The 25,155-nt window shown below is 48.3% G+C and overlaps 2 protein-coding genes across 3 annotated transcripts in view; one reads left to right on the top strand and one right to left on the bottom strand.

The window, feature by feature from the left end:
- The first annotated feature begins 6,604 nt into the window (after positions 1-6,604).
- Positions 6,605-24,085, top strand: Lamp1 (lysosomal associated membrane protein 1). Of its 2 annotated transcripts, XM_041673589.1 has the most exons (10): positions 6,605-6,879; positions 12,740-12,861; positions 15,430-15,649; positions 15,786-15,803; positions 16,091-16,249; positions 19,330-19,511; positions 21,469-21,588; positions 22,365-22,431; positions 22,525-22,695; positions 23,157-24,085. In XM_041673589.1, the coding sequence occupies exons 1-10, from the start codon at positions 6,834-6,836 to the stop codon at positions 23,294-23,296; spliced, it is 1,245 nt and encodes a 414-aa protein (XP_041529523.1). In that variant the 5' UTR covers positions 6,605-6,833; the 3' UTR covers positions 23,297-24,085. The 2 variants fall into 2 exon arrangements, with proteins under 2 accessions (XP_041529523.1, XP_041529525.1); XM_041673591.1 differs by lacking the exon at positions 15,786-15,803 and having other exon boundaries at positions 6,606-6,879.
- Positions 19,521-25,155, bottom strand: part of Grtp1 (growth hormone regulated TBC protein 1) — a 32,023-nt gene continuing 26,388 nt past the window's right edge. Inside the window, exon 8 of the mRNA XM_041673593.1 lies at positions 19,521-20,254. Coding sequence (XP_041529527.1) covers positions 20,243-20,254 — 12 coding nt within the window. The 3' untranslated portion in view covers positions 19,521-20,242. The remainder of the gene's footprint in view (positions 20,255-25,155) is intronic.

Here is a 25,155-nt window from a genome sequence, read left to right as displayed (position 1 = left end):
AGCACTGGGCTGCGGAGACCTGCTCAGGAGTCAGGAGAGATGAGGGTCCACATTTGCCAACTGACTGAGATTTTGGGTTTTCGAGACAGGGTTTCTCTGTGGCTTTGGAGCCTGTCCTAGCTCTGTAGATAGACCAGGCTGGTCTCGAACTCACAGAGATCCTCCTGCCTCTGCCTCCCAAGTGCTGGGATTAAAGGCGTACGCCACCATTGCCCAGCCCCTGACTGGGATTTTGAAGTCAAAAGACAGACAAATTCTGACTTAGCTGGGCTGGTGTCCCTGGGCAAATTGCTTAAGTTCTTTGAGCCTTGGTGTTCTTATCTTCCAGGTGGAGATAATAATCTTAAAAGCTACTTTACAGCATTACCACAAAACCGATGGAGGAAATCACCATAGAAACCTGAATCCTTCATTTAAAAATACTGTTGAAACCTAGGACTCGATCCACTGAAAATACATTCCTAAGTGAAGGCAAACTGGAATGGGCTCTGCTAGGACCCAGAGGGTGGGAGACCCGGATGGCAAAAGCTGGCACACAAAATTAGCACAGTTAACACTAACTGTTCTCTAAGAACAAGGAGCTGGCTCAGTGTACAGAGTGTGAACGCATAGGGCCTAAGGTAGGAGTCCAACACACACATAAGCCAGACATGCCATGAGAAGACCTATGATTCCAGCGCCAAAGCGGTCAGAGGCAGGCACAACCCCGGACTCCAGCGAAGCTGACAGCGGTGAGCTCCAGAATCAACCAGAGACCGTGTCAGTGAGAGACCCTGTCTCCCAAATACAGTGGAGAGTGATAGAGGCAGATGTCAGGTATCAACCTCTGGTACACACATGAGCAAGCACGTGTGGACACACACACATGCACGTGGGCATATACCCCTCATCCACACACCCACAAAAAAGAACGAGGAACAATCCACGTGAACCTCACTGTTTTGTGTGCCCTATGTAGGAAACATTGTGTGTCATTCTACAATGTCAGAATTTACTAATTTAGTCTGTATTGCTAACAAACCCAAACCCAGTTGCAAGCATCACAGGTTAAGAGCGGAACTACAGAGTTGAGTCTAGCTTGTAGAAAAGAAAGGCAGAACAAGGCCTGGACAAAGGGACAGGCAGGTGACAGGCAGCAGACCAGACAGGCAAATGGGAGGATTGGATAGATGGGCTGAGTAGGCCATGTTAACAGCACGGATCTAGCCCAACTGTAGCCCTAGGGACCTGGAAGTTTTCTCTCAGCCTTGGATGCACACAGTAGGTGGCCAGAGCACAGATTGGTGGCGGCTGCTGCCTGCAGACAGGCATCTGCCTTTATGGGGTCTCTCTAAGGAAGTTGGTATCCCCTTTCCTTGGTCTGTGTCTGGTCTTAGGTCTAGTTTCCCTGATGAGACTTTAATGCGGCCTAAAATTGTAATTGATCTCAATAAATTTATTGGGTGGGACTTTCTACTCGCCGGAGTAAGGCCAAAGAGGACAGATGCCCCGGTCTACCACTCTCTACCCATCCTGACACAGGACCTCTTACTGGACCTAGACCTAGGCTGGCCACCAGCAAGCCCCAGCAATCCTCCTGGCTCTGCCGCTGGGTTAGAGACGCTTGTGCCACTTTTCTGTGTGCCAGGGCTTTGAATTTGGTCTTCAGGCTTGCATAAGCACTCTTACCCACCGAGCCATCCTCCCAGCCCTGGGTTGGTTATTGTGCTCAGAAGTTCAAGGAGCCCGTGGCCTCATGCATTCCAGGCAACTGTCCTACCACTGAACCACATCCCCACCCCTGTTCAGTAGATTCATAAAATAGAAAACTTTAGGAGGCACTTCCCCAACTCCACTCCAACAGCCCGAGTCAGGAGACCCTGTTTTCTGAAGGAAATGCTATTAGAGGGAGCTCAGTTCACTGCAGGGTTGGTTTCCTTTTTCTAAGAAGCAGGAACAGACGGGGCTGGCTGAGGCCACTATTCAGCCTTCACAACAAATCCAGGGATTACAAGATTCTAACTCCTCACACCCTGTCATTCCTTTTGAGGCCTGATCTGAACAAGGCTCCAACCTGGCAGCTCCATCCTTCAGTGCCTGGAACACGGAGCCCATTCTTCAGCGCACCTTCCAACGCCACCCCAGCGCCTTCCAGTTAAAATCCTGAATGCAAATGGAGAAGTGTTTCTTAAGAATTTCAGTTCCCAGTCTGGGTCTCCCGCCATGAGGAACGGACTTCAAACAACACTCAAGCAAGAACTGACCCTAGTATTTATTGTTTGTTTGTTATTTACTTATTGGTTTTGTTCGTTTTTGAAACAGGATCTCACCATGTATGTCTGGCTGTCCTGGAACTCACTATGTAGATCAGGTTGGCCTCCTACCTCGAGTGCTGGGATTAAAAGCATGTACCATTGTAGCCAGAACAGACTCAAATAAGTGCCACCTCTGAGCCAAGCTCTGGGACAGTGTGTCCAGGAAGATATACAATGGTCACAGGATGTAGCTTGTATGATATCCCAGGCTGCAAGTGCTCTTCAAGTGATTTATTTTCCAAATCTGCTTTATAAGGAAGGAAGTTTTGGATTTTCCTTTTGAGAAGTTCTATTGTGAAATGTTTTACTCTTTTTTTTTTAAATATTTGTTTATTTATTGTGTATATATACAATGTTCTGTCTGTGTGTATCCCTGCAGGCCAGGAGAGGGCACCAGACCTCATTACAGATGGTTGTGAGCCACCATGTGGTTGCTGGGAATTGAACTCAGGACCTTTGGAAGAGCAGGCAATGCTCTTAACCGCTGAGCCATCTCTCCAGCCCCCGAAATGTTTTACTCTTTTGGCTTTTTTATGAGGCCCACTGCTAGGCTCCCAAATCACACATGGAGGCTTATTATTATTTAGGAATGCTCGGTCTTAGCTTGGCTTTTTGCCAGCTTTTCTTAAATTATCCAGACTACCTTTGCCTCTGGGCTTTTATCTTCCTTAATTCTGTATACCTTTCTTTACTTCTTTCTCCGTGGCTAGCTGTGTAGCTGGGTGGTTGGCCCCTGATATCCTCCTCCCCTAGTTCCCTTGCTCCATATCCTCATTTCTTCCTGCCAGCCCTGCCTATCCTTGCCCCTGCCTTGCCATTGGCCGTTCATCTCTTCATTAGGACCATCAAGTGTTTTAGACAGGCACAGTGACACAGCTTCACAGACTTAAACAAATGCAGTGTAAACAAAAGTCATACATCTGGAAATAATATTCCCCAACAAGATCTCTTATAACTTTAGAAAAGAAACTAATGAGGTATAACTACTTCAAGGGAGATCAGTAATCAGAAAATATGCCCATCTTCAGAGACTAAATAAGAGCACTTGACCCTTGCCGCGGCCATCAGGTGAGCAACCTGAGTAGCTCCTGGAGAGAGACTTAGAAACACGTAAGACACACGAGAAGGGGCTGGAGACATGGCTCTGAGGAATTATTGCTTTTGCAGAGGATTTGGGTTTGGTTCCTAGTACCACATTTTATGGTTCACTGTGGTGGTTAAAAAGAAAACGACCCCCAAAAGGAGGCGTGGCTTGGCTGGAGGAAGTGTGTCACTGTGGAGTCAGGCTTTGAGGTCTCACATATGCTCAAGAAACCATACCACCCAGTGTCTCAGACCACTTCCTGATGCCTGCAGGATCACGTTGTAAGAACTCTCGCTCATTCTCTAACACCGTGCCTGCCTGCATGCTGCCTTCCTTCCTGCCATGATGATTATGGACTGAAACCCCGACGTGTAAGACAGCCACCACAATTCAACGCTTTCCTCTGGAGGAGTTGCTGTCTCTTCACAGTTAAAGACACCCTAACTAAGACACTCACAGTCTCGTCTAACTCCAGGGGGTTCTGATGCCTCCGGCCCTCTGGGGACCTGCATACAAGTGCACAGACATTCATGCAGGCATGACACCCGTACATATAAAATAAAACTTCAAAAAGAAAAGCAATATAAACTCACTGTACTGCTTTAACATTCTATACTCTATAAAGTCACGTTTCCTTAACCTCTCGTTTTGTCTCTATGTCCTGTTCATCTGTTAGTGTTCACAGAAGTTAGTGTTGTGTTAGGTAAGGACTCTCCTTGAACACAGTAAACTGTTCACACAGGATTTAAGCAGGGGCTCAGAGAAACTTACAGAGTCTCCAAAAAAGGATACAAAAGAAATCAGGCCAAGTACTAACCATGGAACAGCCAGGAACGTAAGAGAATACACAGATTCTACCAGAGAGTCTACCAGTGAGGGCCAGGCAAGGTCAGCTCCTGCTGCCACTGCGCAGCGCCGACTCATGCCAGGTGTTCGGTACACTGGCTCCACGTTCAGTTCATCTGACCACGTTCTACCTCCAGCTGGGCTCAGGCCAGTAACTACCCCTTAGCTGCAAAGAATGTTGGGAATGCTTCGGGGTTCTGTACACCCACCAATACTGATGAAATAAAAGGACTTCAGGGGGCTGGGAAGCAGACCTCAGGGGCTGGGAAGCACAATTCAGTTGGGGAATTTTGTTTCCGTTCAAAAAAAAATTATCTGGTGAATTTTCAACATCAGGATGTTCAGGAGAAAACAAACATTTTAGAAGTCCTCCAATTGTTAGCCCTCTACTTCAGAGAGCAATCCAAAGAGAGACACCATTTTCTTTCTTTATTTTTATTTTTCTAACTTTATGTGCCTTGGTACAAAGGTGTCCGACACCCTGGAACTGGAGTTACAGACAGCTGTGAGCTGCCATGTGGGTGCTGGGAATTGAACCCTGGTCCTCTGGAAGAGCAGCCAGTGCCCTTAACCCCTGAGCCATCTCTCCAGCCCCCCACCATTTTATTTTACTTGGACAACATTGCTACATGACTACTAACGCGCTACATCACAATAAGGGGATCCCAATGTGCTCTCTGCTTCCTCTTAGGGATCAAAATGTGAGCTCTCAGCTGCCACTCTCCCGCCTCACCTACCTGCCTGCCACCATCCTCCATGCTATGATGGTAATGGATTCTTAACCCTCTGGCCCCAAAGAAACCCTTCTCTGAGTTGCCCTGATTATGTTTTATAACAGCAATAAATAAACAAGTAACATAAGTCTTTGGATCACCAGCTTGGGACACCAGGCCTCATAGTTTTCTACCACATCCACCCCCGTCTTTGAAACAAGTCTGTTATCCTGGCTGGCCTAGGATCCACCTACCTCTGGCTCCCAAGTCCTGGGATCAAAGGGATGCGCCACCACCCAGCCACGCACACCCTGCTCTTGAAAGGGACCTTGTTCTTCATTTAGGTACAAACTGACCTCTGACCCATGTCTCCCGCTTTCTTTCTCTTTAAAAATTGGTTTTATTTTGTGTGTTTTGCTAGACTGTATACCTGTTCATCACGGGCATGTGTGGTGCCCTCAGAGATCAGAGGAGGACATTGGATTCCCTGGGATGGGAGTTATGAATAGCTGTGAACCATGTGGATGCTGGGAATGGAAGCAAGGTCCTGCCCAAGAGCCAAAAGTGCTCTTAAACACTGAGTCATCTCTCCAGCCCCTCTGCCACCTCCTTCCTCTCTGGTGAAAGAATTAAATTCCTCCACCGCATAAACAGCTTTAGTGAACTGGGCTTGGTGGTACACACCCTAAAACCCAGCACTCAGGAGGCCAGAGCAGGCTGATTGATCACTGAGGTCAGCCAGGTCTACAAAATGAGTTCCAGGACATCCAGGGTTATGCAGACACTCTGTCCCCAAAACAAAAACAACAGTAACATAAAAACTTGGATTTTGTGGGTCATGATGGTACACTTGTAACTTCTGCACTAGAGACAGGACGATTGCCCAAAGTGTGAGGGCAGCCTGGTCCACAGTGTGTTCCAGGTCAACCGGGGCTTCCGGCTGACATCCTAGCCTAAAACCAAGAAAAACCAAACAACAATAAACCCCGGAATTTTGAGTCTTACGTCCACAAAGAGGAAGATATTTTAGTATTGAGTTCTTCATCTCAAGTAAAATGACCATCAATCAGGAAGCTCTTCCACAACCTGCTCAGAAGCGCTGCACGCATGCATTTAATCCCGGCACTCAGGTGGCAGAAGTAGGCGAGTCTTTAGGAGGCCAGTTAGGGATATATAGTGAAATCTTGTCGTTAGGGGGGAAAAGTGTCTTTCCTACCACCACTTGGCACCATCAACATGCCCTTAAGGGCTGCCCTGTGCCTGGACCACGGAAAAGACAAGAGTTGTGGCTGGTCCAAGACACCAGTTCTTCGCCTGAGAGTGGAGGCCAGCCTGGGACTAGCTAGGACGTGGGTTTAGATGTGAATACCCACCTGGAAATGGCTTTGCACACTGTCCTGGATGTAAACACTGGTATGACCCTAACCGTGGACGTCAGCCGACTGAACGGTGGCAAGCAGCCTGACCTATTGGCCTCGGTCCAGCCTTCCCCGCTTCCCGTTTCCGCCCTCACTTTCCCTGGCAGCGTTTACTTCTTTCCCTTCTCAAAGCCACAGCCTACTTTCCATTTCGGGACACACCGGGGAAAACGGCCGACGGCCACGCATCACGTGGCCGGCGGGTCACGTGACAGCGACCGACACGTGACGGCATCACACGCGAAGCGGAGGCTCGGGGGAGAGGTGGGGAGGAAGCGGCAGCCGGGGACGCTCTCGCGAGACCCCCTCCCCCTCGGCTCACGTGACCGGCGGGCGCGGCGCTGCTCACGTGACACGCGCTGCCAGCCGCAGGGTCCCCTCTGTGCCGGCGCCGCAGCTGCCGGGCCTCTCGAGTCGGTGGACGCGCCCTCCCGCCGGCCTCGCAACCGCCGCATCCCGGCCTCGGCTGCGTCGCGCCATGGCGGCCCCCGGCGCCCGGCGGCCGCTGCTCCTCTTGCTGCTCGGTGAGTCCTGGGAGGGCGGGAGGGCCGGGCGGGGTCGGCGTCTCGGGACGAACTGGGAAGGGGGCGCCAGGCCGGCTGGGAACGGGGCGCCCGGGCCGCGGGCGTCGAGCAGGCCTCGAGCCTCCGGCCGGCCCTGCAGTGGCGCTTGCTATCTCGGAGCCCGGGCGGGCCTCAGGACTCGGGTGCGCGTTGGGAGCCCAGCCTGCGCCCCCTGAGACGCTCGAGTTCCCGGTGGGCGGTGCTGCTGGCACCCGGGCTACCTTGTGAGCCCTGCCTGAGGTGCCCTTCCTCACCGCCGGACCTCAGCAACACGATGGGTTTAGCCGCAGTGCCCGCATCTGCAGGACCCGAGAGAGGTGGCTGGCGAGAGTTCACCTGGGCCACTTAGGGACGGGTACTCCTGGGCACACATGCTAACGAATTCCCGAGCACCTCTTAAGACCCGTCAGACCCCCAAATTCTGTGACTTTGTGGAATTTGGGCCCCCCCCCCCTTTTTTTTTTCTGCGATGTGAAATGAACTCTTCATCTCAGAAGAGAGGCGCGCTTACCCGGCGGTCTCAAACCTTGCTAAGGGACTTGTGACCCTTCACAGTTCAGGAGCTGTAACTAGAATAGGAATTGCTGAAACAAGTTCGGTCGTGTCGCAATGGCTTCATGAGAAGAGCTCACGGGGTTTGGGGATGTAACTCAGCCATACAGTAACTAACTTACAGTGACATTACTTGTGGGCCCGGAGTTAAATCGCCAGCACAGCCAGAACTACATAAAACCCTTAGACTGTGTATACTTTCCTTTCTTTGCTCTTTTTAAAAAAACAACAACAACAACAAAACAAAAACTAGGACCTCAGCCATGTAGAACATGCTGACCTGAGTTCAGAGTTCCGCCGGCATCTGCTTCCCAAGAGCTGGGGTTAAAGCCTTGGGCACAGCATGCCAGGCCTCGTTTGATCTTTTTAAAGCTAACCTCTGGCTGGCGTGGTGGCTTCTGCCTCTAATCAAGCACTAGGGAAACAGAAGGAACTCTTTAACAGGCCAGTCGGGTCTGTGCCCTGAGTACTGAGTTGCAGGACAGCCAGGACTAGAGACCCTGCCGCTAAATAAACAATAGATAACTAGAACTAGCTAGTGGTCCCTCATTCTTGTTAGACTTGGGAAGCTGAGGCAGGAGAATTTCGAATTAGAGGTCAGCCTGGGTTAGGTAGTGAAATCCTTTTTATTTATTTTTTGCTGGACGTGGTGGTTAATGCCTGAAATCCTAACACTTAGCAGGTGAACGTGGAGAGTTTCTGTGAATTGGAGGCCAGCCTAGGCTACAGGGTAAGACACTTTCTCAAAAATCAAATTAAGTGGAGAGAAAAATCAGTGACACTGCGTACTGTATTCCATGAGTTATGTCCCAGCTTTCACAAAAGCACTTTAACAAGTTTGCTTTAGCTTTTACTTAAATCTTTATTTCAATTTCATAACTTCAAAAATAATTTTATCTTTAGAAAAATTCTAACTTTGAAATTATTCATTGTTCCTGCATTAGTTTTTAGCCCCGCTAAGCTGCCATTGCGTTGGGGTACTTACTAGAAAGCAGCCTCGTGTGAACCGAAACTAGTGTGTTTGGTTGCCTAGTGGGACTACCTGTTAAGTTGTTGGCTGACCCCATGACCTTCCCCTTTCTGGATGAGCTCTGCCAGCCTAGAGGTCTGAGAAGTCTGCTAATTAATAGTGTCAGCCTGGACCGTGGGATCTTGAGCTCTTCCCCTAGATTGGCGCTCAAACGTCCTGTGGTCCTTCAATTTTGAATTGATACCCAATTGTTATCCTGAGCTGGCCTTTTAACTATGCATATGTAGACTGTAGCTCCTGGCACCTGTCCTGGGAATGGCCATCTACTTTGTCCAGTTCAGAGCCCCGGCCTCCTGTCCTGACACAGGCCCGTGGGTGGTGCTGTCATGACGACGTGCCCAGCTTGATAGCAGTGGTCCTGAGCTGGATCTAAGTAAAGGCAGCTGTCTGGCAGTGAGACTCTTGTCTTTTCTCCACAGCAGCTTGCACAGCACAAAGCAGCCTTGTGGAAGCTCGCCAGCAGGGAAGGAGGCTGCTCCTCTAGAGGTGGGCAATTCAGTGCCTGCGGTGGAACTTTGGTCTTGAAGTGTTCAATGGTGATTTATGTGTCACTAGATAAGAAACCTGGTTTAAAGGAATCAAGCCAAGATAAGTTAGGGTGCGGCTGGTTGGTGACAGGGTCTCCCTGTGTAAGACTGGCTTCAAAAATACTCCCTCACCAAGTGCTGCAGAAGCAGCACTGTCAGCAGCCACACACTGAAGCCAACAAAAACTGGACCACTCACTTGCTTTTAGTACCTCTGGGCCTCTCCATCTCAGCAGGAGGGATTATCATAGTAACTGTCTTTTAGAGTTGTTATAGTAACCTGATGGAAACATGGTTTGAGAAGTGCCTGTCATAAAGTAAGTGTGTCACAAGTAGTTGTTAAGCAGGTCTTCAGTCCAAGAATTCCAGGACATCCTTGACAAAGAAGCAAGAGAGCCTCCCAAACAAAAGTGAGTCAGTAGCAAGGCTTTTTGATAAAAGGGTGAACTGTTGAGAGTGTCAGGCAGCCTTGAGGCTGCGCTCTTCCTGTCTCAGTTGTGTAATGGGGTGGTTAGGTGGCTGCTCCTGGCCCAAGGTCACGCCAGCAGTAACTGAAGAGCTTCAGGCTTGAGCTGCCTACTTCCCACTGCCTCACTAGGTACAGGGAAGGGGATTTCCTGTAATGCGTTGTTTTGAAAGAACTAACCAGGCTTGCCCTTTGACCCCTGGAGAAATGAGAAAGGAATGGATTGTCATTAGTAGGCAAGTGGGATTCCTGACAGCTGATCCTGTCCCGGGTCCAGGATTGCCATAGGCATTGTAACTGATTCGAAAAAAGCTCTTTTTGTTAAAAGATTTAAATTTTGCACGTTAAATAATTTTTTAAAGATTCATTTTTATGTATATGATTGTTTGCCTGCATGTACAATGTCAGAAGAGGGCACGGGATCCCCTGGTACTGAGTTACAGGTGGGCAGATGTTTGTGAACCACCATGTAGGTGCTGAGAAGCCCAGGTCTTCTGAAGCAACGAGTGCTCTAAGTCACCAAGCCATCTCTTAGCCCCATTTTATTTACAAAGTTTATCTTTATCTTTTTATTTTATACATGTGTGTTTTGCCTACATGTATGTCTGTGCACTGTGTGTATGCAGTGCCCACAGAGGCCAGAAGAGAGAGAGCATCAGATCTTGTGGATCTGGAATCCTTGTGAGCTGCCATGTTGTTGCTGGGAACTGAATCTGGGTCCTCTGAAAGAGCAACCAGTGCTCTTAACTGCTGAGCCATCCCCCCCCCCCCATTTTATTTTATTGTTCTATGTAGTAGAACTAAAGACAGTTTATTAAGAAAAACTCACCAGGGAATGGTAGCAGTTAGTGACTTGGGAATGTTCTCAAAAGTCACAACGTTTATTTTAATTTATAGTAATACTTTGTTTTCCTTTGAATATGGATGTGTACTGCTTTGATTGGCAAATTCCTATACTGACAAGAAAACTCAAGAAAAGACAGCTTAGTTAAAGCTGGACTGTGTGTTCCCATAGGGTGTCTGTTGTGTTGGCCGAGTGTGACCTCGGGACGTTGTAAGGACCAGGAAGCCTTGGGCTTGCAAATACTCACTGTTCCTGCCACTGGTCAGGCTGTGGGTTTGGGGCTTGGGGTTTTTGGTGTTTTCTTTTTTTAATAAGCTATTTTGTGTATGTGTGAGAGGTGCTCACAGAGGCCAGAAGAGAATGTTGGACCCCATGTAACTAGAGTTACAGATGGGTGTGAACTACCTAGTGTGGGCACTGGGCTCGAACTTGGGTCTTGTGGAAGAGCAGCAAGTAGTTTTGACCACTGAGCCATTTCCCTGACCCCTAGTTTCAGTTGTTTCTCTGAAACAGAAACTTGTTATGTAGCCATAGGCTGGCCTAGAACTTGATGGGTGAGCCAGGCTGCCTAAATACTTGTGTGATCCTTCTGTCTTTCCTATCTAGTTCTGGGATGACACATGTATGCCACCACACTCGGCCCTTATACTGGCTAGTTTTATGTCAACTTGACACAAGCAAGAGCTATCTGAGATATGGGAAGCTGAATTTAGAAAATGCCTTAATAAGATGGGGCTGTAGGCAGGCCTATAGGACATTTTTTTAAATTAGCAATTAATGGGTGAGTAACCAATCCATTGTGGGTGGTGCCACCCCTGGGCTGCTGGTCTTGGGTTCCATAAGAAAGCCGGGGGGTGCCAGGCGGTAGTGGTGCACGCCTTTAATCCCAGCAGAGGCAGCCTGGTCTACACATAGTCAGATAAAATCACAAAGCAAGACCCTGTCTCAAAAAAAAAAAAAAATGGGGGGGCGATACTTTGACAACTGGTAAGCTTCATTACAGTTACAGATGAACAAAGCCAGGTACGTCTGCCATTCTAAAGGCATACAACTGCACAGGCTTATCAGCCATGCTGTCACAAGCTTGCACACACTCCTTCCAAGGACACTGACACATCTGGGGCCTGAGATGTCTACCTCAGGGTGAGGCAGGAGCATAAGTTCCAGGCTGGGATATTCTACTAGTAAACTCAGAGTCCAAGAGGGAAACACAGCAAGACTCTCGCTTAAAAACAAACAAATGAATAACAACAAAATAGAAAAATCTTACTTCCTGAGAAAACAAATGGACTTTGAACCCAATTTATTTCACTCTTGTAACTTGGGGGGGAAAAAAAGCTAAACTAAAAGGTATAGATTAAAAAAAACACCATGACCAAAAGCAGCTTGGGGAAGATTTATCTGGCTTCCATTTCTGTATCACTGTTCATTCTGTTCAGTACTGAAGGGAAGTCAGGACAGGAATCCAAACAGGGCAGGGACCTGGAGGCAGGAATTGATGCAGAGGCCGTGGAGGGTTGATGCTTACTGGCTTGCTCCCCCTGGCTTTTTTTTTTCTTTAGACAGGGTTTCTCCGTAGTTTTTGGAGCCTGTCCTGGAACTAGCTCTTGTAGACCAGGCTGGCCTCGAACTCACAGAGATCCGCCTGCCTCCTGGGTGCTGGGACTATAATAAAGGGGTGAGCACTTCTGTGCTCAGTCAAACTCGCTTCTGGGCATCTCGATTAGGAGAGTGGGGTTGTTAGTTGTAGTGGGTCTCTACACTGCAGGTGGCCGACGGGAGATCTCTGCCTCAGCTTCCCCAGTGCTAGGATTACGGTGTGAGATTTACTAGCTTTACTTAAAAAGCCAGAGTGGAGCTGTCCTGGAAAGACCACTGTTCACTTGAAAACCTTCAGAGCCTCCATATGTCCTTGAACCTCCACAAATAGGGCAGCCCTCATTTGTATGGACTGAGGATGTGCCCAGTGTCCCTCAGCCATGCTGGTGGAATCCAGACACTGAGCTCAGTTCTTCTTTTGCCACAACCCTGGTCTGAGGTCAAAACTAGCCACACTGTAGCTACTAGTTACAGACTCTCCTTGAGCTCCTCTAGGAGGCTGATGCTTGGCTTGCGGTGGACCTTTCAGACTCTATCACGTCCTATAGATAGATCCTCTGGGGGACATGTGCCTAGGGTAAGTACCCTGATACCAGCACGCAGGAGCTGTAGGTGTGGTTGGCAAGTTGATGGCAGTTTTCTATGGGCTCCAGGGTTGGGAGGTTAGAAGGACACCAGCCTATAATCCACTTGTCTGGTTCAATGTTTACCAAATACCATGAATCTTAATAAAAGTTACAGAAAACAGAAATACCAGTTGTGTTTTGAAGTAGGTGTGTGATTGTTTCTTTTTACTGGAAGCAGCAGGCCTTGCACACGGTGCCTCAGCATTGTTTGTGGTGAAAGACAACAATGGCACAGCTTGTATAATGGCTAACTTCTCTGCCTCCTTCTGGACCATCTACGAGACTGGACATGGTTCTCAGGTAGGAGACACCAACATTTGTGGGACTCTGAAAAATTACCCAACCTTGGTCTGCCTTTCTCACTTGGGCTTCTAGCTTCTAGGTCCATAGGTGATCTCTGCTGTTTCTGCATCCACAGCAAACCATTTGCATTCTGTTTCCACTGTTTAGTGACCACATTTTCTGGGTTTCTTCATGGTTGTTTTATAACCACTTTGTAGAACCTCATGGTAGTCAGCAAGTTTGCCAGATGCTTTACTGGTGCACCTTGGTGAGCTTTCTTAATAGTTTTCATGGCCAATATATAGCTCTACATTTCTTGATCTTCATTTCCTCCAGACAGTCACTATGTTCCAAGAGATGTATCCTGTGTGGTGGCTTGGCTTGATGAGTAATGCTAGACTGTGTTCCTTTAAGAACCTGGTGGCACACACCTTTAATCCAAGCTGTCAGTCAGGAGACAGAGGCAGGCAAACCTTTGTTGATTTTTTTGTTTGTTTGTTTTGTTTTTACTTTTTAAAGACAGGGTTTTTCTTGTGTAGCTCTGGCCTGGAACTCACAGAGATCCGCCTGCTTCTGCCTCCTGAGTGCTGGGATTAAAGGCATGCGCCATCAGTGCCAGGCCAGGCAAATCTTTTAATTCAAGGCCAGCCTGGTGTACAAAGCTGAGACTCTGACCAGTCAGAAAAACTTGGTGAGACCCTGGACCAACAAATAAACAAGCAAAAGATGTTCTTAGTGGTTACATTAAAGCGGGTTTGTGTTTACACGCTGAGTACAGACTTTATATAGTTCTTAGATTGCTAGCAGATGATCAGCCTGTATTTTAAATTTAATTCTAATTACCTGTTAGTGGGCATTTCACATACTCGTTATATGTTATTGCCTTCTTAAATGCATCCCTGGATCACGAGATATACCAAACCTATAAAGAACCAGGAGTTCAGGCCTAGCCTGGGCTACATGAAACCTATCTCATAAATTCAACCCTGAATCACATTTTATTTTCAGTTCTTGGTTGGAAGTGTCATGTTTTCTCATGCAGCCCCATACAGTAACACTCAGTTCTCCACTGGAGGCTAGTAGGAACTAGGTCTGCAGGACTGCTGTTTCTTAGAGCTGCTGGATCCCTAACTCATTTTTACTGGTTACTGTGTAAATATGGAAAGACTTGGTCTCACAGAAATCTCTTGTAGTAAGTAATTGTCCAAGCTTACGTAAGCTTCTGAGTAGTTTTTATTTACTTATTTTTTGTAAATAAGTGTTTGCATATGTCTATGCAGTACATGTGTGCAATACCCATGAAGACCAGAAGAGGGCATCTGATCCACTGGAACTGCAGTTCAAGATAGTTGTGAGCCACCATGTGGGTGCTGGGAATTTAATCCAGGTCTTCTGAAAGAGCAGCCAGTGCTTTCAACCTCTGAGCAATCACTCCAGCCCCTCTATAGTTTACTTTTTAAATTTACATATGCGTTTGCTCAACTTGTGCGTGCGTGCGTGCGTGCGTGCGTGTGTGTGTGTGTGTACACATGTACATATACACTTTGTGAGCAGTCTGCCACAGTGCATGGATAGAAGCTAGAGGACAGCTTGGTAGAATTGGCCTTTCTACCATGTGGGCCGTGGGCCCTGGTATTGCACTTAGGTTACTGGGCCTGATGGCAGGTGTATTTACCCACTGAGCCATTTTACCTGCCTCAGCTTTTTACTTCTCTTATGTGGTTTTGGGGCCTGGGGCTGATGAGGGTGTGTGGGTGGGTGGGTTGGTGGTTGTATTGTGAATGATGGGATCTCACATACCCCCTTGTGACCTGAAATCCCTGATCCTCTAGCTTCCCACTCCCAAGTCTTGCCAATCCAAGTCTGGGATTATAGTCTTGCCCCATCTGGCTCGAGTTGTGCAATGCTGGAGAGCAAGGCTGGGGCTTCCTGCGCGCTAGACAAGTGCTGTACCAGCCGAGCTTGCTCTCTCACCCCAGGAAACTTTCTTTAAAGAGACACTTTGTCCTTAAAAAAAAAAAAAAAGTAGATTCAGTTAGATTCTTTACTTTCAAGGTAACTTTGGCTTTGGTTCTGTTATAACTTGAAATTAATTTGCTAGTATATTTTTTAAAAAATTTATGCTGTATTTTATTACACAGCATTGGCCAGCCTCAAAGTATGATCTTCCTGTCTCAGCCTCCTGAGTATTAGAATGAAGCTGTGCACAGAGTGAATGAGAAGCAGATTTAGCTATGACTAATAAGTTGTTCTCTCTCCCTTGATTCACTTGTCAGCCTATTTCTGTCGGTGACACTGCAGGGAGCTTTTTATCAGTTACGTTAAAACTGCACCCTTTATAAACACTGTCTCTGTGCTAGACCACCACTGTCTACTCAGCAGTGTTTGGCAGTTCCTAGTACACAGGGATGCACACATTGAACTGCCCTGTATTCCAGCAGTCTGCACTAATGCTGTGCCACGGACAGTGTTTGTAAGTGACCACTTGAGCACTGGTGGACGGTTAAGTTTCTATCAATGGACATCCAGAGCCCCCTTTGGCAGCATGCATTCTCAGTGTGTTGTGTTGGAATTGTCCTGTTCTAGAACTCGACCATCGATCTGCCGCCCTCTGCAGAAGTACTGAACAGCAGCAGTTCTTGTGGTAGAGAAAATGTTGCTGAACCCAGCCTCACTGTTGCTTTTGGAAGCGGGTATCTACTGACGCTCAACTTCACGAAAAACGCAACCCTTTATCGTGTCCAGCACATGCGCTTCACATACAACTTGTCAGACACACAGCATTTCTCCAATGCTAGCGCCAAAGGTGGGACCTCTGTGGTAATCCCACACCTGGAGGGACGGGTGGAGGACCGGCCTTTCCAAGAGCCACGCGAGGGTCTCTTAGGTCCCTGCCTTTCTTAGTCCTGACATCCTTTTTCTCTTCTGTCCCTTTCTTTTAGATGCTGGCCAGAGCCTAAGTATGTTTTCTCTGTACTTCAGGCTTTTTTACTCCCCACTGTGGCTGACTGCATGCAGCTAATGGCATGGCTCTTCCTTTTCCGTTTCTCCACCTTCCTCCCTCAGTTAGCCTCTGAGATTTACGGCTTGCTTGCCCTGAGGTTTTTTTCTTTTCCACTAATAAACTGTCTTTAAGCTTCAAAAGAAAAGAAAGAATACAAATTGGTGGTAAATAAGTCACATTTTACTAAGTACTACCTACAGTTAAAAATTGTGTGTTTTGTTTTGTTTGTTGATTTGGATCTAGGGATCCACTCTGTAGACTCCATAACTGACATCAAGGCAGACATCAACAAAACATATCGATGCTTGAGTGCGACCGAGGTCCACATGGGCAATGTGACCATCACACTCCGTGATGTCACTATCCAGGCCTACCTGTCGAATGGCAACTTCAGCAAAGAAGGTAAGGTGCTGGGATGAGGTGTCCACAGGGCAGTGAGACTGTGCCACCACCTGGCAGCCCTTCTGCTTTTACCAGATGCCTTTTACCTTCTGCCTTTGAAGGTGAGAGTGGGTACGTCCTGGTGAAGAGGCGAGAGCATGGGATTAAACACTTGGTCTCAGTCACCCATGGAATGTGAAAGAGTGATCTTGTCAAAACCCTCTACCTGTGAGCCAGTTTCCTTAGACCAGCTCAGGCAAGCTCAGGGTTGGCTTCACCTTATGGCCCCTGGCCTATACCTGTTGACTAAGCTGGTGATCCCTGATATCCAGTCAGCTCTGAAATTGTCCATTGGACAGGTGAGGGTATGTGATTTGTCTAAGATTTACTTGACCTAACAGCCTTCCAAAAATCCAGACCTGCCCTGATTGGCTTTTCTTCTTAGGCTTCCTCAGCAACCCTAATGGAAGACTGTAACGTAACTGCTGGAGGAGCTGACTCAGGCTGTCTTTCAGCTCTGTCAGTGGAGGGTCAGGGTGTAGCACTTATTTTCTCCACAGGTCACACTAGTGCGGGCCCTGTTCTGCCCCCTAAAGTTAAACAAAAAAAGTGTTTCATTCATAGGGAGCTGTTGTGAAGTCAGTGTCTAGAAACAAAGCTTTGCTGTGACGTTGTCATCCCTTTTGTTTTGTTGAGACAGTCTCTCTATTACTTTTTTTTTTTTTTTTTTTTGGATTTTTGAGACAGGGTTTCTCCGTAGCTTTTTGGTTCCTGTCCTGGAACTAGCTCTTGTAGACCAGGCTGGCCTCGAACTTACAGAGATCCGCCTGCTTCTGCCTCCCGAGTGCTGGGATTAAAGACGTGTGCCACCACCGCCCAGCTATCTATTACATAATTCTGATTGTCCTTAAGATCATAGAGTAGACCAGGCTGGCCTCAAATTTACAGAGATTTACCTGCTTCTGCCTTCCAAGTGCTGGGATTAAAGGTGTGTGCTACCATGCCTGGCGGCATAGCCATTTGCACTAGTTACAGGTGCTCCTGCACTGATGTAAGCAAAGCCCAGTTGTAATAGAGTCCTCATCTGAAATACATATTGTCACGTTACAGATAGCACTGGTTTTTTATTCTGTTTGTTTGTTCGAGACAGGGCTTCTCTGTAGTTTTGGAATCTGTCCTAGAACTAACTCTTGTAGACCAGGCTGGCCTCCAACTCACAGAGATCCGCCTGCCTCTGCCTCCCAAGTGCTGGATTAAAGGAGTGCGCTACTACCGCCTGTATTTTGTTTTGTTTTTCTAAAAAATTGTGGGGTTTTTTTGTTTTGTTTTGATAAGATTTATTTATTATGTATACAATATTCTGCCTGCATTTATGCCTCCAGGCCAGAAGAGGGCATCAGATCTCAATACAGGTGATTAAAGCACTGTATGGTTGCTGGGAATTGAACTCAGGACCTTTGGAAGAGCAGCCAGTGATGGCTTTTAACACTCTTTTGGTTTCCTAGGCATTGTTTCTCTGTATAACAGTCCTAGCTGTCCTCTGTAGACCAGGCTGGCCTCAAACTCACAGAGATCTGCCAACCTCTGCCTCTAGAATGCCACAGTATATACTCTTAACCATCAAGCCTGTCTCTATAGCCTGATCATTCATGTCTTAATCTTGAAGGTTTGTTAGGTGAAACTTAAGCATACTAGATGCATCTTCCATGACCTTGAGAAGTTATGAATAACAAACAGCATGTAAAAATAGACTTCCCCTCCCCACCTCTCCTGTCCTCCCCCCTCCCCTCCTCTCCTGTCCTCTCCCCTCCCCTCCTCTCCTGTCCTCTCCTCTCCTTCCCCTCCTGTCCTCTCCCCTCCCCTCCTGTCCTCTCCCCTCCTCTCCTGTCCTCTCCCCTCCTCTCCTTTCCTCTCCCCTCCCCTCCTGTCCTCTCCCCTCCTCTCCTGTCCTCTCCCCTCCCCTCCTCTCCTCTCCCCTCCCCTCCTGTCCTCTCCCCTCCTCTCCTGTCCTCTCCCCTCCCCTCCTCTCCTCTCCCTCCTCTCCTCTCCCCTCCCCTCCTGTCCTCTCCCCTCCTCTCCTGTCCTCTCCCCTCCCGTCCTCTCCTCTCCTCTCCCCTCCTCTCCTCTCCCCTCCTCTCCTCTCCTCTCCCCTCCCCTCCTGTCCTCTCCCCTCCTCTCCTGTCCTCTCCCCTCCCGTCCTCTCCTCTCCCCTCCTCTCCCCTCCCCTCCTCTCCTCTCCTGTCCTCTCCCCTCCCCTCCTCTCCCCTCCTCTCCTCTCCCCTCCTCTCCTCTCCCCTCCTCTCCCCTCCTCTCCTCTCCTCTCCCCTCCTCTCCTCTCCCCTCCTCTCCCCTCCTCTCCTCTCCCCTCCTCTCCTCTTCCCTCCTCTCCTCTCCCCTCCTCTCCTCTCCTTTCCCCTCCTCTCCTCTTCCCTCCTCTCCTCTCCCCTCCTTTTCTCTCCTCTCCTCTCCCCTCCTCTCCCCTCCCCTCCTCTCCTCTCCCCTCCCCTCCCCTCCTCTCCCATCCTCTCCTCTCCCATCCTCTCCTCTCTCCTCCTCTCCCTCTTCTCCTGTCCTCTCCCACTTACCTACCATCTTCTCTTCTCCAGGCTCTTGTACACCCTTGCCAATAGTACTAGACTGTAGTTAGTTCGTGTTTTAACAAATGACAGGCCTAGCCACGGTCTAACTGTCAGGAACCCCTGTCTTGTTTCTAGCACAGTGCCTTCCTTATGATAGCTCAGTGTGAACACTTGAATTCAAGCTACCTTCATCACCCCCTCATGAATTCAAGCTACCTTCATCACCCCCTTGTGACAGGGTGAAGTTTTCTCTTGGCCTCATCTCCTAGTATAAGTTTTGTGTGCCCACGGAGAAGGGAGGCTAAGATGGGAAAATGTGTGGGATGGGGCAGGTGCTGACAGGTGGGCAAGGGTGCTCTGGGTCCTCTCTGCTCTACTGCCCAGGACCTGCTGTCCATGTACCTGGCAATTGTGGGTGGGAAGTGTCCTGCAGAGTTTATAAGTGGGTGTTTCCACTTCTGATAAGCCTTCCAGCATCTGAGGTAGTCATAAGCAAACTTGACTTCTTTATTGTCCCTGCAGAGACACACTGCACGCAGGACGGACCTTCCCCAACCCCTGTGCCACCTAGCCCCTTGCCACCACTTGTGCCCACAAACCCCACTGTGGCTAAGTACAATGTGACTGGTAAAAACGGAACCTGCCTGCTTGCCTCTATGGCGCTACAGCTGAACATCACCTACTTGAAGAAGGACAATAACACGGTAGGAGGAGTGGGGGGTTGGTTTATTTATGAGAGGAATATGGTGATGCAGGTTGTGGTGCAGAATTAGAGGCACTGCTGATCTGAGTCCCATGTTCACTTCTGTCCATCGTTCTGAGTCTTGAGCTGCACTTGTGTGATGGGGCTGTGGCACACCATCTGCCCAGGAAAGCCTTGCTGCTAACTAGCCACCTCACACAAGTGCCTACATCCTAGTGGGAGCATTGTTACACTTCTGAAGTTGTCTGTCCCAACAGGAACAGTATCTGTGGGGATGGGAGAAGGTTGTTGGTTTGAATTTTACAGTGTCTTATTCAACCAGGCCAAGGTTGTATGCACCTGTAGTCTTGGCTGTTCAGAAAGGTAAGCCTGAAGCAGAAGGACCTGTGGAGAATGATAGGAAAAGCACTGGGGTCTGTTTAGTCAGTGCTCTCTAAAGAAATAGAATGTTTATCTGTAAGCCATTTTAGTAAGTCCCTTGTATATATTAGGTACATGTATAATATATATTTATAGTATAGATAGATTTTAGATAGATAGATGAATAGATAAATGGATGGATGGATGTCTTAGAGTGTCTGTTGCTGTGCAGAGACAACCATGACCACAGTCACTCTTGGAAAGCATTTCATTGGGGCTGGTGTACAGTTCAGCGGTTTAGTCCATAATCACCATGGCAGGAAGCGTGGTGGCAGTCAGGCAGACATGGTGCTGGAGAGGTAGCTGAAAGTTCTATGTCTGGATCTGCAGACAGAGGAAAAGACAGCCAGTAGGCCTAGCATGAGCTTCTGAAATCTCAGAGCCCACCCCCAGTGACATAGCTTCTGCAAGGCCACACCTCCTAATAGTGACACTATTTATGGGCCTGTGAGGGGCCATTTTATTTCAGCCATCCCAGTGTGTATGTTATATGATTTCTAAGAATAGGCTTGGTCCTGCTAACCCAACAATGACTGTCTACCAATGAAAGGTCCAAGAATCCAGTAGTTGTGCACCAGGCTGGATGCCTCAGCTCTTCTTCCAGATACAGCAGAATCCCAAAGAGTAGGCTCTAAAGCCAGTGATTGAGTGAACTTGCTAGCAAGAGCAAACAGGCTAAAGCATGAGCTTCCTCCTCCCATGTCCTTTATACAGGCTGCCAGCAGAAGGTCCAGCAGAAGGTGTGACCCAGATTAAAAGTGGGTTTTCCCTGAGAAGGAAGGATTGCAGGAGCCAGAGGAGTCAAGGACACCACAAGAAAAACCACAGAACCAACTAGTCTGGGTTCCTAGTGACTCATAGAGACTGAATGGGCAATGAGGGAGCCCGCATGGGTCTGACCTAGGCCCTCTGCTTATGTTATGGCTATGTAGCTTGGTCTTCTTGTGGGACAGTAGGAGTTGGGGCTGTCTCCGACTCTGCTTGCTTTTAGGACCCTTTTCCTCCCACTGAGATGCCTCATCCAGCCTTAATATGAGCAGACATGCCTAGTCTTACTGCAACTTGATATGTCGTGTTTGGTTGATAACCCTAGGAGACTTGCCCTTTTCTGAAGAGAAATGGTGGAGGAGTGGATGAGAGCCTGGAGCGGGCACTAGGGAGGAGAGGAGAGAGGGGAAACTGGTCAGGAAATAATATATGAGAAAATAATAAATCAAGAAAAAAATTTAGGTGGTTCTTCCCACTTCAAATGATTTAATTAAGAAGAAACTTCTCACAAGTGTACTCAGCTATTTAGGTTTTAGTTATTCCAGGTGTTGTCGAGTCGACACCGAGAATAGTCATCATAGGGTCCAGTCCAAGCCTCTAGTGGAAGGTAGCATTCTGAATAGTCCAGAAATCTCTGGACGGGTGTGGTTAATAGTTCTCCTGGCTTGTTCAAGTGGGTGTTATCACTTCATTAGCCATTGGTGGTCATGTCTGTGGTTTGAGAGGGTCCCCAGAGACTGGATTGATGACTTGTTTGCTTTTCTTGTCAGACTGTGACCAGAGTGTTCAACATCAGCCCAAATGACACATATAATGGGACCTGCGATATCTCTGCGGTGACCCTGAGAGTTGGGAACAACAGCACTCTCCTGCAGTTGAAATTCGGGATGGTAAGGCTCTGTTCTAGTTTGTCAAGTGGGACATGCTCACTAGATTCCTCATGTGTCGCCTTTCTCATGCCCTCGGCATAGGTGGCAGTCAGCAGAAGAGTTCAGTGCTTCCTCGGGAAGGAAGAGGTGGCTCTCTCCTTTCTGCCCACCCTGTGTGATAGGAGTTCTACCTTTCCTTCCTCACTTCTCACCAGCAAATATCCCTGACTTCATCTGCATATATATGGGGAAGACCTATTGTGAGTTAGGTAATGGGGGTGGCTGCAAAGAGCAGTGTGTGAAGCCAGGCTGTGCCACCTGCTCCTCACTGCCATTCTTTCTACTGCTTGTACCATCTCCTGGGAAGAGTCACATTTATAGTTTGCAAAGTCAACGAAAGTTAATGGCTCATGGAGTATCTTTGTTTGTTTCTGTAGTCCTGGGTAATGTATGTGCCCGGAGCCTCCTGTGTGTCTCCCAACTGTGTATCCCAGCCAGCATAAACATTTTAATAAGAGACACAAATGAACTCAATAATTTCTTATAAGAAAGTATGGAGCTGGACCATGGTGTCATATCTCTTTAATACCAGCACTCAGGAGACAGAGGCAAGCAGATCTCTAACTTCCAGGTCAATCTGGTTTACAGAGTAGTCCCAGGACAGCAGGGCAACACAAAGGAATCCTGTCTAGAAAAACAAAGTCTGGAATGGGCTAACCAAAATATATGCTGTTTTTGTGCTGCAAATGTAGTTGTCCTATTAATCAGGTGCCTGGCGGGTGTCTTTTTTTTTTTAGAATGCCACTTCGAGCCTGTTTTTCCTACAAGATGTCCAGTTGAACATGACTCTTCCCGATGCCAAAGGTAAGATTTGCTTCCTCCTTCCTGTGGTTCATGTGCTCCTCGCCCAGTGTAGCCCACGGTCCACGGTTGAGCGGACTCTGTCTCCCATTGCAGATTCCTCATTCTATGCCTCTAACAGTTCACTGAGAGCTCTTCAGGCCACGATCGGGAACTCGTACAAGTGCAACACTGAGGAGCACATCTTCGTCAGCCAGACCTTTTCCCTCAATGTCTTCAGTATTCAGGTCCAGGCTTTCAAAGTTGAAAGTGGCAGGTTTGGGTCTGGTAAGTAATATCCATAGTAACGGTAACAAAAGAAGCGCCTTAGATCTTCTTGTGGGACCAAGATGTCAGGGCGAGAAGCACCCTTTTTCTTCACAGAGTGTTCCCCTCGTCCCCTTGTGAGGAAGGAACTGCAGGCATAGGTATGTGAGGCAAGGGTGTCATGGATGAGGAAAGACAATGAGGAAAGTGACAGTAGTGGCTCTCTCTAAAAGTGGTTTTGAGGGACCTGTGCCTAGGTACAGCACAACTGACCATTGGTCCAGAGTGGTTGGCACCGTTCATTCTAATTTGGGTGGAGCATACCTGGGCTCTCCCAGCTGCACAGAGAATGCTCGTGCCTGCAAATTTCCCAGAGGTAGTAAACTTGTCATCCCTACCCATGCCTCATCCTGTCCCCTCAGGAACAAGAGGGTGGGGAGGGTGGACTCCATAGTGAATACACTGGACTGTCTTTCTTGCAGTGGAAGAGTGTGTGCAGGATGGTAACAACATGCTGATCCCCATTGCTGTGGGCGGTGCCCTGGCAGGGCTGGTCCTCATCGTCCTCATCGCCTACCTCATCGGCAGGAAGAGGAGTCATGCTGGCTACCAGACCATCTAACCTGGTGGGTGGGCGGGTGCACCACAGACGTACAGGGGTCTGTTCTTACGTCCCGAGCTTAGATAGGTGTGGAAGGGAGGCACACTTTCTGGCAAACTGTTTTCAAATCTGCTTTATCAAATGTGAAGTTCATCTTGCAACATTTACTATGCACAAGGAATAACTATTGAAATGACGGTGTTAATTTTGCTAACTGGGTTAAATATTTTGCTAACTGGTTAAATGTTAATGTTACCAAAGTAGAGCTCTAAGGAGAACAAGAAGGTTTTTTGGAATCGCACAGGCTCCCCCATTTGACTTTTTAAGATTTGGTGTTTGGTTTCTTCATTCTTTTACTCGGATTTAGCCTTACAAAGGGAATTTCTGGTCTGAACCCTTGGGCCTGGTGAGGGCGGCTGATGGTTCTGCTGCACACTGCAGATGCCAGAAGGGGCGAGCGGGAAGCCCTGCCGCAGAGGCGTACGCAGGCTCAACCTCTGGACATTCAGTTGGGCTGCTGGCCTGGGGGGCTGGCATCTGGCTGGGCACATTCACCAGTGTTTTGTGCTCTGCCACCCACGCGCTGGCACTTTTCTAAATAGAAAATGGCATTATTTTTATTTACTTTTTGTAAAGTGATTTCCAGTCTTCTGTTGGCATTCAGGGTGGCCCTGTTTCTGCACTGTGTACAATAATAGATTCACACTGCTGACCTGTCCTGCGGCGTAGGTGGGTTGTACACTGAGGACCAGCTCACGTGTAATGCATTGCTGTAACGATGCTAATAAAAAGTCTCCTTCTTTGTCTGGACCTTGTGCCTCTGTGATCCACCAAGAGAGCCCTCTGAGTGATGCTGATAGGGTTTGGGGACTGTGGGGGGAGGGTGAAATTGTGTTGCTCATGTGCTTAGGTTTGGGACAGTGTTGGGATAGCCAGCCTTGTGCTTAGCAACCAGGAGAAAACTAAATGGTGGTTTATTGTTTTGTTAAGGAAATGTTACTGGTCATGGTTCTAGATGCTAGGTGGTTTGTTACTGTTTTGAGGCAGAATTTCATATAGTTGATGGCCTTGAACTTTCTGTTCAATGGTTCTGTTAAAGGGTGCTTTAACTCCTGAGATGAGAAGCATGTGCTGCCATGTCTGCTTTTAGATGAGTCTTAATTAATGATGATGTGGCTGTATAATTACAGTCTCCAGATGAGCCACACCTGTGTCACAAGAACCACATACACATCAGACCTGGGCTGAGCTGAAGAGGCCAGTGCTGCTTCCTTGAAGGTCTGATCTGTCCACCCTCCTTTCTGTCCTCTCAGGCACAGGCTGTCTGGCACAGACCAAGCCATGCCAGACTAAGCAGCTGCAGCCTTCTGCAGTGTCTTCTGCTCACAGGTGGGATTTGTAAGGACTTAGGAAACCTCTCCAATGACCACAGCAGCTGTATTCATTGATGTGAGAGGTCACCATCCTAAAGTGCCCCACCCCATCTTGTGGGCCATCTCCCTCTGGGTGCAGAAGACAGAACAGGAGCCCTGCCATAGAAGCGTCATGTGTCTCTGACTTCAGAAGCCAACAGCAAGCAATACAGACTCCACACTGGCAAGCACTTCCAAGGTTTGCTTGCTGGCCCTATAACTCGAACCTCCTGTCTGGTCACCGAAGGGGTCCTAGACTCCTGCCTTTGGGGAGAGGGAATCTGTACCTCTGGAGATACTCTGTTGGGGTCGCTGGCAGGGCCGGTGCAGGTTTTACCTTTCTGGTCTGAACAGAACAGGAGCAGCTTGAAGTCAGCTGTTAGAAAGGGACTGAGCTGAAGAGAGTTCTGTTCCTTGACTGGGGCAGGCTCTCTACCACTCAGACTGAGCACATGAGTTCTCCCCCAG

The sequence above is a fragment of the Microtus oregoni genome, unplaced genomic scaffold (genome assembly GCF_018167655.1).
Source record: "Microtus oregoni isolate MIOR12 unplaced genomic scaffold, Mior012 000024F_ref0000369, whole genome shotgun sequence".
NCBI classification, from domain to species: domain Eukaryota; kingdom Metazoa; phylum Chordata; class Mammalia; order Rodentia; family Cricetidae; genus Microtus; species Microtus oregoni.
The sequence above is the reverse complement of the archived record's forward strand: the minus strand, read 5'-3'. Positions and strand labels throughout refer to the sequence as shown.